Raw genomic sequence first — 16,034 nt, forward strand, 5'->3', positions numbered from 1 at the left:
TTGTCAAAAGTAATGTTATTAAAATAGATTTATTATCCCTGAGCGTGGCCTATCTTCCTGTCTTGACAACAAGCTTGAGGGGACGTGGGAGGTGACGCCAGGGACCCCGAGGTCATGGTGAGGCCAGTCCCTGGTCTCTGTCTCAGCACCTGTGTCTCTTTAAAGCTCCCCTCTCTCCTCCCCGGTGGTAAAAACACGCGAAAACTAGAGGCATCTGTGAAAATCCACCCCCTTTTCACACTGACCTCAGTGCTGTCCAGCCCTAAGGGGAGGCCCGGCCGCCAACCCCACGCGGTGTCACTCCACACTCGGTTAAGTCTGTTTACGCGGCAAGAACGGCAGCCCATCTCTGCGTTCCTGGAACCGCTGCACGCCCGCCCATCGTAGTCCACACGACTAAGCCACCAGGCTGCAGAGGGGTGCTCCCTCTCCGGGGATGGACTCCGAAGGTTGTTGCCAGGAGCAAGCTGCTTCCGGGCACCCTGGGCGCCCGCAGTGCAGAGCTGTGCCCCCAGACCCTGCTCGGCCGCAGCAAGGGGACAGAGCACTCGGTCCAGATGCCACCTTCACAGTGCCCGGTCCTTGGAGATGCCGTTCCTGAGGCTGTGTCCCCAGCCCAGCACTCGTGCAAGAGACCGAGTGAAGCCGTGGCCTCCCTCCATGCGCTCCCTGGCCCCGCGTCTACTGGGCCCTGGCCTTCTTGCTCTGCGGGCTCGGGGGCTGCTCTGCGGGGGCGCGTTTCTGCGGTGGCTCCACGTCCTCCCCAGCGAGCAGGGCTGCCCGCACCTGCCGCAGCTCCCGGCGCTCCCGGCGCCCCTCCATCTCCTCCAGGTCCCCGGCAAACAGGGCCTTCAGCGGCGCCGTCAACCTGGGCACCGTCGGGAGATCCCCCAGGCTGACCTACAAGGCAAGACGAGGCCATCATGGCTCGCAGGCACTGGCCACCCTCGCAGACAGACTCGGCTAGAAGACGGGCCTGGCCGTGAGGAGAGGAAGCCAGGCTCCCAAGGCCCAGCTTTACTGCTTGGAGAACACTGTCCCCCAGGCCTGTGTGGAGGGTGGCTTGCGTGTCATCACTCTGGGGACCAGCTGGGCCTCCAGGGGGTTCTCGGGGGCCTGTGCCCCGAGACTCTGTGCCGGCTGTGGTGGGCAGCAGGCCGAGCCCAGCCATCCACATGGGTGGAGGCGCCTCTCCCCACCCCGCATGGTCCAAGGGGTCCCCGCACCTTCATGTGGTCGAAGGCAATGCCCACTTTCTCATTGAAGTCAGGGCTGAAGAGCGGGATCTTGGCATAGCGCTGGCTGAAGTGGGTCAGCATGATGAAGGCCGCGCGCATCCGCATGCCCACGCCAATGGCCTGGGAGGTGGTGCTGCACATGGGTCAACAGGAGGCTGGAGGAGCGGGCCGCACAGACCCCGGCCCAGACAGGCACCTGGGGGCCACAGCCTTCCTGCCGCCGACACAAAGCCAGCCCGGGCCCATCTTCCCACCTCCCCAGTGCAGCCCAGGCTCTGCGTTGTGGGACCGCCCACTGGTGAGGGCCTTCGGGGGACAGGGGCCTCCCACTTGGGGCAACACACTCCTTCCTTAGATCGCCCCATGACCCTGCCCCAGCCCCCCTTCCCTGGCTTCAGCGTATTTCCAGTTCTTTCCTGAGCCACACCTCTTCCAGAGCCTTGCCTTAAAGGTGCCACAGAAATTAAAGTGCAGGACCGGGAGCCAGCCGCTCGGGTTCAGAAGCCCCCAAGGCCCTTGGTGGGAAGCAGGCCAGCCCAGCATCACCTGGGGAGCCAGAGGGACCAGGTGGTCTGTACCTGTGTGTCTTCTCCACGGCTTCCTCTTCCAGACCGTCTTCCAAGGTGGCCTCGTGGATCAGGAGGGTGGCGTCCTTCCCTGAAGCAGCAGCACAGGTGCCGAGAATAAGCCCTCTCCCTGGGGGCCGCACGGGCCTGGGGGCCACACGGAACATGCCCCTACTCACCCATCTGGACCAGAGCTTCGCAGGGCATGGTGTCACCCGAGTAGACCACCTTCCAGCCGGACATATGGACCAGCGCACAGCCAAAGGCGTGCTTGCAATGCCGGACCAGGCAGGTCTGGAACTGGAGGAGGGGTGGTGGGCTCACGGCCAGTCACACGCTTCCGTGGCCCCCACCTGCCTGCCCGCGCCCAGGCCTCCCCCTACCTCCTCCAGGCCACAGGTTCCCAGCAGCAAATTTATCAACCTCTCCACCTCGGGGCTCGAGACCTCAGCTCCCTTCTGAAGGCATTTGGCAGGAATAACACTGTGAGAAGATAAAACATTTAAGAAAGAGAATGTTTAATTTGATGTTCAAGCTGCTGACCAGACAGCCCCACTATTATGAAGAAACAATTCAGTGCTGTCACTGAGCAAGCAGGGTGCTAGGCCTGGGAACCATTTCGCGAAGTGCTGGAAGAGATCAAGACTCGAGGATGGACGTGAAGGAGGCCGGGAGAAAATGAAAGCAAAGGGCCTTTATAAGTGGGAACCACCCGAGGGTTTCCTCCTTGCCCGGCTCTGCCGCCCAGCCCGTGCCCACCTGACATAGTGCAGCAGCGGCTGGCACTGGTTATGGTACTGCTGGAGCCAGGTCCGGAGCTGGGTCGGGGCAACCACGAGCAGGGGGTGGCAGGGTCTGCCCAGCGATGCCTGCAGCAGGGGGAGCAGAGTGCCGCCAGCACAGCAGATGTTTCAGCGGAAACGGTGTGGAGTGGGAGGAGGTGTGTGTGTGTGTGTCATCCCAGGAAACACAAGGGAGCAGTCCAGTCCAGTGGACTCACCAGAGCACGCTCTCTCTGCAGCAGGATGTTCAACAAGCCCTGGGAGGAGGAGGGGACACAATCAGCCTCATGCAGACCCGACCTCCCTCCCAAGTTGGGGCCCTGGGGTCCCAGCTTGCAGTCCCTGGTCGCCATCAGCCACCCTACTCCGATGCCCACCACCTGGCTGCCACCCGCCTCCAGCTGAAGGTGGCTCCGAGCTGCCGCCTGGCCAGGGGAGACCCTGAGACCTCAAGATTAGGCCACCAGGTTTTCCTAAGACACCACGCCGGGTGGGAGGCATGGGTCCAAGGAGGGAGTCCACTCACCGTGTGGTGGTCGGCATGCAGGTGGGATACGAACACGGCGGCCAGGGAACCCAGGACCCGGTCCACGCCATCCCCGTAGTGGCGGCACAGCTGCCCGAAGGTGCCCTCCCCGCAGTCCAGCAGCAGGGATGTGTCAGGGCTGTGGGGGACCAGGGGGGGATCACTCAGGGAGGAGGGCAGGGCGATACTTCAGCCCCACTGGCGGGGGGGTGCTGCCCTCAAGGTGAAGGCGGCCTCACGTCTGTCCTCATATCAGAGGACATCCCGATGCCCTGGGACATACACGAGCGTCCCCGGAGCCGCAGAAAGGCCGGGTCCCAAGAGAGGGTCTGTGAGGGAAGCGGAGCCTGGGGGGCAGGTGCACCAACAATGCTGGTGGGGGCAGTTAGGGACTAGTTCACAGGAGGAGCTGAAAGCTCGGGGAGACTGCGTCTCAGCCAGGTGACCAGCTGATGGCTCACAGCACATCACCTGCTTCATCCAAAGATGCACTGGGCGTCCAACTGCGCGGACCCCCCACGTCCAAGTCAGCTACCCAAACCACCTGTCACCTTACTGCCAACCCCTCCCCGGGCACTCCAGCCAAGACCGGCCTCCAGGGATTAAAGGCTGCACCTTCCAATTCACCTGGGAGTGGGGCGGGGTCCCCCTGCGGGCGGGCCTCCCCTTCAAGGATTCATACCTGATATTGATGAGCGTGGAGCTCACGTTCCGGATCTTCATTGGGATCGCGGACCCTGTTCCCAAGAAGACCACTTCTGGGTACTGGCTGCTCGTCTCTATGGAGAAACATGTCGTGAGACAGCCCTGGGGTTAAGTTCAGATCCCCAGGAGGGGCTGATGTTCAGACCAGAAGGGGTGGAAAGCAGAGCAATTCCACAGGCCCAAGTCTCCTGCTGGTGAAAGTTACAAGGTCCATGGAACTCTCCAGGCCAGAATACTGGAGTGGGCAGCCTTTTCCTTCTCCAGGGGATCTTCCCAACCCAGGGATCGAACCCAGGCCTAGGTCTCCCACACTGCAGGTGGATTCTTTACCAGCTGAGCCACAAGGGAAGCCCAAGAATATTGGAGTGAGTAGCCTATCCCTTCTCCACTGGGTCTTCCCGACCCAGGAATCGAACCAGGGTCTCCAGCATTGCAGGCGGATTCTTTACCAACTGAGTTATCAGGGAAGCCCCCAAGTCTCCTACTAGATGATATAACAGGGGGCCCCTTTCCGTGCTGTGGATCAGCTCAGACCTCCGGGCTGAGCGCACCTGGCACAGTCCCGCCCTGCTGGGAGGGACTCGGGGGTCCACTCTCTGGGAGGAAGAGGCATAGCCTCCTGGAATCTGAAGCCTGGGTCCCCGCAAGGCCTTGCCCAGCCTGACAGGCCCCGTGTGCACGCGTGCAAGCGATGACACAAATGGAGCTCCAACCTGCAAACCAGAAACCTACCCTGGCAGGTGCAGCCAGGGAGGCATGTTCCTGAAACTCCAGCCTGGGGCTGACTGGCTTGAACCTGACCCCGCCTTCCAGTCCAGCCTCCTGTCTCCACTTCAGTTGTGAGCTGAGAATACCACCACCACTGGAGAGAGGCCACGGAGTTCCCCAAACTGTCTCTCCCCTGGGGCAGGGGAAGCCCGACACAGCGAGTGATGGGACCAGAGTCCTCCCATGGGCCCTTACAAGCAAAGCTGGGACCAGACCCCAGGTTCTGCACTGAGCCTCACCTGAGGTCCCAGGACCCTCACGCTCAGCTTGCGTGGGCCTCATCACCTAACCTCCAACCTGACTGGTCTGGATGGGGGCAGGCACTGGTAGTAAACAGACCAGAAGGCCCCAGGGTGAGACGGTGTCAGGCTGACCCTGTGCTCTGTGCCACACGAATGCCCTCGAAAGGGCAAGCCTGGGAGGGGGGCTGGTCCCTGGTCTGCCTCACCCTCTGGGCCGCCCTGGGTCGTCTTCCTATACTCCTGCACACTCTCCTGGAAGTTGGGGAGCTCCAGAGCCTCGGCAATGAACTCCTCGGGGTCGCAGGTCAGGACAGCATCTCTGCAAGAAGGTGGTGGCATCAGGGGACGGAAGGGCGCCATGGCCGTGAATGAGACCTGACGTCAGCATCAACCCTGGGGACTGTCTGCAAGTGCTTCCAGCTCTCAGCGACAGCGTGACAGGCCCTCCCTAGCCCAGCGGGTCTCACACCTCCGGTCCTCGGAACCTCGCAGCTGAAAGTGGGCCAGGCTGGCCCTGGCAGCACTGATACGTGGGGCACGGGCCTCCCTAACCTCTACTGCTAGACCCAGTCATGCCGGGCATCCCCCTGGGGGAGGGTGAGGAGGGCTCTTAAAGGGCCCCAACGATTCAACACAACGGTGCCCAGATTCTAGCTACCTTTCCAAATGTGGTCCAGTTGGAGCACACTGGTGTGCACAGAACACTTCAAATTTTTAAAAACTGAAGACAGCAGCAAGCACCTCTCACGTGACCGGCTGCAGGGTAAGCTGGGTTCACCAGGTGCTTCAGGCAGGGCCAGCCTCTGACCCAGCCCCCCTCCCCCACCCCCGCTTAGGAGTCTTCCAAGGAGACCCTGTTCCACCCAAGGGGTCTTATGGAAGGAACTCATTTTGTTAACGTAGCAGGAGGACTGCAGTGCCTCTAGTGAACAAGCATCCCCACCTGGAAACCTGGCGACAACCTTGTTCTGAAGACACTATCATGACCTGGGAAAAGCCTGACAGTGTATCAGGCCCTAAACCTACAGTATAGGCACACATTTTAACATGCCTCCACACACCCAGTCAGAAATCACAAACCGGTAACAGGCAGTGTTTCAGGGTGACCGGATGGCGGGTGACTGACTTCCCTGCTTGGAGGCAGAGGCCACGTGGCTGCAGACCTGAGACACTGACCCCCCCCCAACCCTGAGACCACACTGACCTCTGCCACTCCCGCCGGGGCCGGAGCTGGTACTTAAGGAGACACTGGCCTCGGACCATGGGCACACCCTGGGCAGCACTGCCTTCCTGCAAGAAACGGAGCTGTGACCCATGAGGGTGGGGGACAACACGGACAGAGGACAGAAGAAAGCCACAACCTGAGGGCGGGGCCGGTGAGTGGAGGCGGGGGGGGGGGGGGGGCTATCTGAGGGCGGGGCCAGCGAGTGGAGGCAGGGTCTACCTGAGGGCGGGGGCCAGTGAGCGGAGGGAAGATGCCAGGGTGGATGAGGCCGAGCTGGGTCTGGATCTTGTGGCTGCGCAGGTTGTGGACCGACTCGCAGTTCTCATTCAGAACCAGGTGTTCAGTGTCGGGCCCGAACCTGAGACGGATGGACACACGGTCGTCATGGTGTCCTTCTGGGGGCACTCCCGCCCACGGGGTGGTCATGGACTGGGAGTGCTCAAGAGGGCGAGTGACCAGTCTAGAGGTCACCCCGAGTGGCCAGACACAGCCCAGCTCCTCCTCAGAGCCCAGTTCAAGGCCTTTGGGAAACCAGGAACAGTTCCAGGGCTGGGGACTCAGGAACACGAGGGAACACGGGGATGAGGGGAGGAAAGGAAGATGGTGATGGACGCCAATACTCAGACCCCAAGGGGCAGAGGACCAGGGGCGCCAGCAAGAGAGGCATCACCACGCGCCCCTGTCCAACCCCAGCCAAGTCCCTCCACCGGCCCTCAGGCGGGCAGTGGGGAAGAGCAGGAAGGTGCCTGACATGGATAAAGCTTCTAAAGCGAGGCTGCTACTTTCTCCTCCACCTATCTTATTTAGGAAACACACAGGAGATCATCAACACAGGCAGGGTTTGTTCCAAGGTGAGGGTGTGGAGGGTGCAGGCAGGAAGCCAGCCCCAGGCCAGCAGAAGCGTGCCCGCAGCGCCCCCTCGCGGGGACTGTCTTCACAGCATGGACGCCCCCAGCCTCCAGGGAGGTCAGGAACCCCGGGGCGCTCATACCTCTCCATCCACTGCTGGTATCTGCTGTCCAGGAGCACGTGCTCCGGGGCCATGTGGACCACCAGGGCCACAGGGGCGTCGGCCTTCCCTTGGTAACTGGGAGGAAGCAAGCAGGGGCTCTGTTGGGTCCAGTGAGGCACACAGTGCAGGCCTCAGACTGGGCAGCGGGAGCCCGGCCCGGCTCCCCCGAGCAATGTTGGTTCTCACCTCCCACCGGGAAGGCCCTCCTTACCTCCTGAAGGTGGTGTTCTCACATAACGGCTGGATGAACCCTTCATCTGGACATTCTACCACGATGAAGGTGATCCCGGGGTCCGGAGGGGTGCAGATCTCTTCAGGCAGAATCTGTCAAGTCCCCGGGTCACCGTGTGCTCCCAGGGCAGGCCCCTGAGTTCCCAGTGACAGCACAGCCCCCTCGGGGAGCGCCCACACCTCCAGCCCTCTCTCCACTGACACCAGTCGGGGCCGGCTGGCCGGAGAGGGCATTTCACACTCGGCTCTCGGCAGAGTCTCGTCTTTCCATCCTCCCACCTTGGTGAGGATGTCACTCCTCGGGGCCACACGCCTGAAGTCCAGCCTGAGGGGGGTCTCCCCTGAACCCAGGGACAGGGACAGCCCCCATCCTATCAGGAGGACCATCAAATCCTAAAGGGAAACCTCCAGAAATGCCCCCACGTGGCCAGCACTGATGTGCAGGGCAAGCCTAGACAAGCTCAGCTCAGTGGTGAAACCCAAGCTGCTCACTCCCCTGCAAGTGGGGCCCAAACCAGACAGTGACTGTCCAGCGTCCGGCCCGGCGTGTGGCTGCCAGGGCCGCACCCACCTCTCTCCCTTCATAGGTGACGCTCTTCCCGTCCTTGACGGCAGCGATGATGGGGGCGATGGCGGCTGTTCCACTGAAATGACAGGCGAGGCCTTGGTGAGGGCAGGGCCCCGGGGGCGCCCTGTGCCCGACGAGGCCCCCCCCCAGACGCCCCGCCACTCACACTGGGAGACCCAGCTCCTTCGCTTTGAGCACCAAGAAGTTTCCCTTCTTCACGTGGAGCTGTGAGGAAGAAGACAGCATGTGAGGCCAGGGTCTGACGGAGGAGCTCGGTTTCCACCATCAGTTTTGGAATCGTTTTAGCACTGGAAATTGAATGCTTTAAAACTTAGCTGCTTACTTCCCCCACCTTATTAACTCCTTGCACATCTAATAAAATACCGTCGGTTCCCACCCCAAGTAAGAAGCGTCCTCCAAGCACCTGGAGGAGACACGCTCGTTTTGTTATCCTGCGCTGGCCAAGAGACGGCCACCGGCGCGTCACCAGAACACAGCCCAACAGAAATGGCCACGGATCCACCATGTGATACAGCACTCCAGGGACAGGGAAACTGGGGGTGGTTTCTCTCGTCGACTTTTCACATATGTGGCAAAACTGTGCTGCTGCTTTTACACCAGAGAGAAATTACAATAAAAAATTCCCAGTATTCTCTTATTATGTTAAAACGGAAAAAAAATCCTATCACAAAACCTAATCATCATTCTGTACTTAAAAACTCGCACAACTAGAGGGGTCCTGCTCACAACCAGAGAGGGGCCCCTGCTCACAACCAGACAGGAGCCCGTGCTCACAACTAGAGGGGCCCCTGCTCACAACCAGAGAGGGGCCCCTGTTCACAACCAGACAGGAGCCTGTGCTCACAACCAGAGAGGGACCCTTGCTCACAACCAGAGAGGGGCCCCTGCTCACAACCAGAGAGGAGCCCCCACTCACAACTAGAGAAAGCCCATGCAGCAGTGATGACCCGGCAGCACCAGAAATAAATAAATAAATGTAATAATGATCAAAAAAGAAAACCTCTTACTAAAGTGGGTATAGAGAGAACATATCTTCAGATAATAAAAGCTATTAATTGAGCCCAGAAGTAAATCCACACACCTACAGTCAACTGATCTTCAACAAAGGTGGCAAGAATATATTAACACAATGGGGAAAAAGACTGTTTCTTTAGCAAGTGATGCTGGGAAAGTTGGACAGATCCATGTTAGAATACTAGCAAAGTTAGAACACTCCCTCTCACACCATACACAGAAATAAATTCAAAGTAGCTTAAAAACTTAAACAGTATTAAGGTTCCTCAGAAAAGTAAACACAGAATTACCATACAATCCAGCAATCCCACTCCTGGGAATATATCAGGAGAAAACCATAATTTAAAAAGATATATGCACCCTAACGTGCATTGCAATACTTTTTACAACAGCCAGGACATAGAAGCAACCCAAACATCCACTGATGGAGAAATGGATAAAAAAGATGTGGTATATAAATATATAAATGTATATATACAATAGAACATTACTCAACCATAAAAAATTAAATGCCATTTGCAGCAACATAGATGGACCTACAGATTATCATATTAAGTGAAGCCAGAAAAAGACAAACACCATATGCTATCACTTATACGTCCAATCTGAAACAGGATACAAATGAACCTATCTAAGAAAAAGACTTGTTGCCAAGCGGGAAGTCCGGGATGGGGGAGGGTAGGGGAGGATTGGGAGCTTGGGATTAGCAAATGCAAACTATTACATATAGAATGGATATAAAGTCCTACCGTATAGCACAAGAAAATATCCTGTGATAAACCATAATGAAAAAGAATATTTTTCAAAAGAGTATACATACACACGTGTCTAACTGAATCACTTTGCTGTACAGCAGTAGTTAACACTGTCAGTCAACTCTATTTCCACTGACTTCAGAAACTTAACCTTTCACTACTTCTGAAGTTCAAGAGTTGGGTTCACAGCCAACTATGAAACACGTCTCTGAAGACTGACTCTGGTTGGAAGACAATGTGGACACATACACGAGCATAAGCGGTTTACTGGGAACCAGGGCGTGTTTCCTCTGGTCACAGAGAAAGCCGCTACCTTCAAATCACCGAAAAGCCTCAGGTCACCAGACACATGCTCACCTTACAGACGAAAGCAACCACCAAGGAGGTGTCCCTGCCACGTGCTTTCCGGCCAACACCTGAGAAGAGACAGTCCAACCATGACAAGGTGAATGGCAAGGCTTCCAGGAGTCACAGGTCAGCGATCATCTGACACCTAATCTGGCGTCACGCAAATTTAAATGGAAGGAACTTTGGATACAAACACACACTTGTTTTTCCCTCAAGCAGTACTTTCTTTTTTTCCTATCTCATGTTGAGATTCAAGTACACAAAAATGCAAAAACTCAAACCAGAAAAGGGCAAGCGAAGGGTTTTTACATGTTTTATGTTGTACCTCGAAGTGGAGATGAGAGAAAAATTAAGCTGTAATGTGCTTTATCAATAACTCTGAGAGAAATAACATAAAAGCTGAAAGGCCTGCAAAAATGATGTGGGTGCCAGTCCTCACTCATGCCATCCAAGAAGGACAGTTCACTGGGCTGGGGCCCCTCGGTCCTCAGACAGACGTGGCCTCAGGGCAGAGGCGGGAACTTATCAAGCTTGCCCATCCCTGGACCACAGTGTCCTCAAGCAGCCCAATTCCTCTGGTAGGTCTCATCCTAGAATTTTGATCCTGTTTCCCAGTGGGCTGTCATTCTGGAAGAGCCACTCTTTGACAGCTTTGTCAGCTTGGCTGTTAGGTCCTGCATTCACAAAAATTAACTTCATTACGGGTGCCTCAGTGAGACACAGTTCATCAAGCCTTCTCCATCTGCTGACACCAACAGTGTCAGAGCAGTGTTCCTGTGTGTGCGGTTTTGCAAACATGATAGGTGCACACACAAATACTTATCTGCTACACGTGAAATGGGAATTCAAAAAAATCCAAAGACTCGGTAATGAATTGTAAAGACTTAATTAATGACCTGTACTGTATAATGAAATAAACAACATAATTTTGTACCAGAAAATGGGAGACACAAAAGCCTCTGTATGAATCATATGCCAGGCCCTACTCTCCTCTGGGTAAACTGGACCGGAAGCTTGGGTCCCCACCCACCGGCTGCAGACTGGCCCTTTAGGCTCCGTGCGGCCACCTTTAGGACAGCCTTCTCAGCTGCCCGCAGGTGTCCTAACGTGACAAGGAAAAAGTGTTTGTTCTGCACAGAGAGCTTCTTTAGGACAAAGACTTGAATGGAGAGCAGAAGGAAGCAATGGACTAAAACAGACCCCACGTCCACCCCAGCCCTCTCAACAGCACACTGCTGACCGAGCACCATTACCATCCGGGTGCTGCTCCCCGTCAGCTGGTTCCGCGTGTGGAGGCGGCTGTGGACTCAGCCGCTCTGGACTCTGTGCGGGCGACTGCGGACTACTCGTCTGCTCGCCTGGTCAGTAGGGGAAATGAGCAGATGACACAGCTATCAGGCGAGCTCACAGTCAATTGCCCACTACACTGGCCTGTCCTCCGCTGGCCACCAGTAGTTTCTACCACCCCCCTGCCCTCCTCAACTAGGACCCACCTCCTCCCACTCCAAGAAAATGTGGCTTTCTAAATTTTTGCCTGTGCAGGTCAGCTTGCAGGATTTTAGTTCCCTGATCAGGGATCGAACCTGGGCCCCGGCAGTGAAAGCGCAGAGCCCTAACCAACGGACTGCCAGGGGTCCCCACCATGTGGCTTCGTACTCACAGTGGATGGGGATCTGGAACACTGTCATGGTCTCATCCTTGTATTCTGGTGCTGAGTGGGGCCGCACAGCTGTGGGGAAAAGACCATGGGATAGTGACTGGGGCGGCAAGCAGGGCACGAGAATCACCTTCAGATCACCACCCACGAGCAACGGAAGTGCTTTGGAATTCTGCAGAAATCTGCATTAAACCGAGAATTTCTAAGTAAATGAAAATATTTAGGGAAGCAGCAAAAATACATCTTCAGCCATTAACATTTAGCACAGCCACGTGAGAAGATGTACGAGAGATCACTGGTGATGAACCGCCAAAAGAAAACGAAGCCGATGGTTAAGTGTGGGAGATACAGGCTGACACTCAGCACTGCCAGGCCAGGGGACCTGTGCTCTCAACTCTGGGAGCCAAGACACGTTCTGAAATAAAACACCTGTGTCCTTCCACAGAAGAACCAACCGGAGATGCCCCCGGCCTGGCCGGTACCTCGGTCAGCCCTCTTCCCAGCAACCAGCCACGTGCTCCCAAAAAACCTGCTCCCAGCCCCTCTCTCTGTGAGGGATCCAAGGCCACTCAACGGTGACACCCACCTACAGGGCCAGGAAGGAGCCTCAGGGCCCCAAGGGAGACCCCATCCTGCACACACCCCGTATCTGGCAGCTTTTGACTCACTCCTGCCTTCCCGCTGTTGTTTAAGGGGATGAGGTAGGGGCAGAGAGCATTTGATTTTTAAGGTTTACTTTGGTCAGTTTTTATGGATTCTTATTTGCGAGAAGGGGGCATATGAGTAGTTATCAAGACTTACCCAGGTCTATTCCTTTCAGTGGACCAGAAAATATTTTGATAGCTTCCAGATACTTCTCCTAAGGAAGAAAAATGAGGAGGACAAAACACATGTTCAAACGTCAAAACACGAGAGGCGCTGGAGGCAGCAACGTAGAACACACTTCAGAGAGCACTTTCAACTTTCTTACTGAGTGTCCACCACAGCTTAGATACCTGGGGGTCAGCAATGAGAAGATGGGGCACCTGCGCTCACAGAACTTAGAAACCAGGGGAGGAGACGGAAATCATACAAATGACAACAAGCAGCTGTGGGGCTTGTGAAACAACACAAGAGACTGGGATCCAACCAGTCTGCAGAGTCACTGGCAGGGGTGGCAGGGGGCGGACATCCCAAGCCAAAGCCCTGGAGCTGAGCCCAGAAGTTTGGGAGGACACCGGAGGGACAGGCAGGGGCTTTGTGAAGAGCTCAGAGCTGGCCCCGCAGCCTCTCTATGTGGCCGGGCATAGATGCAGGGCAGGTGAGGGCCGGGGCCAGCGGGACCTGGGGGCCACGTGATGGTATCTGGACTATGTTTACAGAGACCTGTGAAGGGTTTTAGGACGAGGTGACCCGCTTTCCGTTCCACTTGAGAGGGATCCCTGTGGCCGCGGTGCTGGACAGTCACAGGGGTGGAGGAATGCACATGGGAAGGGATGGCAGGAGACCACGGTGGGACAGAGCTAATGAGGAGGACACAGAGGGATGGCTGCGAGGCACTGTTCTGGAGACAGATGTCACCGGCAGGGCTGGTGTCTGGCTGCCTTTTCCCTTAGGACCTGGGAAGTGAAGTGAACCCTTACACCAATAATGTGTTTATAACCTCTCAACAGTGTTGTAAGCTGGCTTGGAAGGTACAACAGAGATGTCTGAAATTTAATAAATAAGAATAAAAGTTGTTCATGTTGAGGTCTGACAGAAAACAACAAAAATTCTGTAAAGCAATTATCCTTCAATTAAAAACTAAATAAATTTTAAACAAAACAAGAATAAAAGCCGACATCTATCTTGTGTCCACGTGGTCTGAAACATAGTGACCAAGTGCTCTGTGTTACCTGCGTAACACCTGCGACCCTTTCACAGATACAGACACTGGGGCTCCAGGAGGGAATGTGACCTGAGCCCAGTCAGAGAGTCAGTAAGGCTTGGACTCTGGTTATCTTTAGCTTGAAACGCAAGGTGTTTCCACTGCTATGAGATTTCTCTGGAGGGCAGAGGGCCAACTGGAAATTCCTGTGGAAGTTAAAATGGAAGGCTCAGCTTTGAGACTCACCAGTTGTGGAGGTCCAGAAAGCACACACTTTGGAACTCCAGTTTCCTTTAAAGTGAGGATCATTCCTTAAAAAAAAAAAAAAAAACAAAAACGAATAAACTCAGATCTCTCACAGCCCTGACTCGCAGTCACCGCCAGGAGGCGCACTCCTTACTTAACTGGCTGCTTTTTCTACTTGTTCTCATTCAAGAGTTAACAGGGAACACATGCAGAGCACGTTTGGTGCTGGCCAGAGGTTCAAGGGACGCTTACTCAGGACTTGATATTAGAATGAGGCACCTCGGGGGCAAAAATCCACTGAGTCAAAGGATGGCACCAATTCTGCACCCTGGGCGTGTCCTCGCCTCATCTGAGCCTCAGTCCTGGGGGATGAAAGGGTCCAGCCTCTACTCCTTCCTACCTGCTCCACAATGTTACAGAATGTGGCAGCAAAACAATCTCGATCTTTCTAACTGATGGGCAGAAACAAGGGGGTAATCGGGATACCGGGCTTTCCCGGTGGCTCAGGGGTAAAGAATCCGCCTGCCAATGCTGGAGACTTGGGTTTGATCCCTGGGTGGGGATGATCCCTTGGGGAAGGAAATGGCAACCCACTCCAGTATTCTTGCCTGGAAAACTCCACAGACAGAGGAGCCTGACGGGCTATAATAGCCCATGGGGGTCACAAGAGAGTCGGACACTTCGTAGCAACTAAACAACAACAAATCTGGATACTGGGTCTTTGTGTGTAGCTGATGGCCCCAGTGGCAGACATAATGAGTTGGCCAAAAAGTCTGATACACAAAGACCCAAACCATCTTCTTGACCAACCCAGTATTGACTGTGATCCACATTTACTGTGACCATACACTCCAGTCGGTCCCGCACCTCCAGTCCAGCAACTCAATAAATGAGGTGGGTGGTTAACACCTACTCTTCTGAGCCACACTTTTTGATGCTTCCTGCTGTAGCTGATGGGGCAGGCATAAAAAGAATTCCAGCTCCCCTGGACTTCGGGCGATGGGCAAAAAAAAAAGGGGGTGAAGGGGAGAAGGCAGGTTAAAATTCCAGAGACCTCCCTCCAGCCTTTGACCTGGACAAGAACGGACTCACCGCACAACCCGCCAACATTAGACCAGTGCATTCGGGTCAGGAATATGTTGTCCAAACGGGACACCTTCAGCCTAAGAAAGAGAAAGCGCTGGAGCAGGACACAGCACACTGGCCGGGGACCCTCTCTTCTGCTGACCCCCGTGTCAAAGCCGCACAGTCATCCCCGCCCCGCAGGAAGAGGGCTGGCTCACTTGTGCTCCTGCATGAGTCGCTGGACGCCTTCCCCGCAGTTGAAAAGATACCTAGAAGACGAACATCGCACCAGAGAGTCACAGTCTGTAAAGCTTCTGCCACCAATCGGATGCTCTGCTGTACACCGTATGGGGGGTGGGGCGGGGACCTGAAAACCCATGTGGTGCTACCGGCCGAGTGTCTGCTGTTAGGACGCTGGGTTTTGAACCCTCCTCGGCAGACGCGAGGAGGGGGCTGGGATGGGCCGGTGCTGGGGTCCTCTCCCATCAACTCCTCCGCACACCTGCCCACTTCACCCACGGACTAACAGGCCCCGGCCATGGGGCGCAGGCGAGAGGGCTCTGCCTAAGGGTCAGGGGAGCCTCCCGGAGCCGCACGGACGGGGCAGTACGGGGTGCGGGCTCTCGCATCCACACTGACAACCGGGTGACCAAGCCTGGGGAGGGGGGGCTCGGCCAGGGGACACCCACCCCACCCACACTGGGCCCCGGCGCGGCGCACGGACCGGTTGAATTCGGAGAAGACGTAGAGGGCGGCGCCCGCATCCCGGCCGCCGGCTGCCACCACCTGCAGGTACACGGTGTTCGGGCCTCCGGGCCCCCATGACGGGCCGCGCTTCTCCCGCGTGCGCAGGTGCCGCAGCGGGTCCTTGGGCGGCCGCGGGCGGCGCGCCGGCCCCTGCGACATGGTGCGCCCGGCAGCGCACCGGAGCCCCAGCAGAACGCGGAGCGCCCACATGCGCAGCCTCCCCTTCCCGGACCCGAACGCAGCCGGCGGCCTCGGTCCGCACGCCCCGTGTGCACCGCCCCTCCACCCGCGTGGCACCCCAGCCAATCAGCGCGCCGCCAGCCGAGCCGCCCGCCTACCCGCGGCCTCACGTCCAATAGGGAGGGACCTCTCCGTACTGCCCTTGTCAATTGGCGGTGGTCATAGAGAGGAAGACTGCTAGAGCGCCCTGGACGGCCCCGCCCCTGGTCTCTTTCTGGTTTCCCCTGGCTGT

General features: G+C 56.6%; 1 protein-coding gene across 1 annotated transcript; it reads right to left on the reverse strand.

The window, feature by feature from the left end:
* Positions 1-10: 10 nt before the first annotated feature.
* On the reverse strand, positions 11-15,839 carry ELAC2 (elaC ribonuclease Z 2). The gene is made up of 24 exons (XM_055407315.2): positions 15,540-15,839; positions 15,034-15,084; positions 14,843-14,913; positions 13,751-13,815; positions 12,460-12,517; positions 11,662-11,730; positions 11,255-11,359; positions 10,011-10,069; positions 8,030-8,088; positions 7,867-7,939; positions 7,276-7,388; positions 7,044-7,139; positions 6,272-6,410; positions 6,032-6,117; positions 5,034-5,146; positions 3,795-3,891; positions 3,113-3,251; positions 2,805-2,843; positions 2,564-2,673; positions 2,188-2,287; positions 1,984-2,104; positions 1,817-1,895; positions 1,227-1,371; positions 11-900 (listed from the first exon to the last, which is right to left on the reverse strand). Exons 1-24 carry the CDS (start codon positions 15,770-15,772, stop codon positions 682-684), a joined length of 2,439 nt encoding a protein of 812 aa, XP_055263290.2. The 5' UTR covers positions 15,773-15,839; the 3' UTR covers positions 11-681.
* Between the last annotated feature and the right edge of the window lie 195 nt (positions 15,840-16,034).

The sequence above is a fragment of the Moschus berezovskii genome, chromosome 20, assembly GCF_049115385.1.
Source record: "Moschus berezovskii isolate FMDL1 chromosome 20, NW_MosBer_1.0, whole genome shotgun sequence".
NCBI classification, from domain to species: domain Eukaryota; kingdom Metazoa; phylum Chordata; class Mammalia; order Artiodactyla; family Moschidae; genus Moschus; species Moschus berezovskii.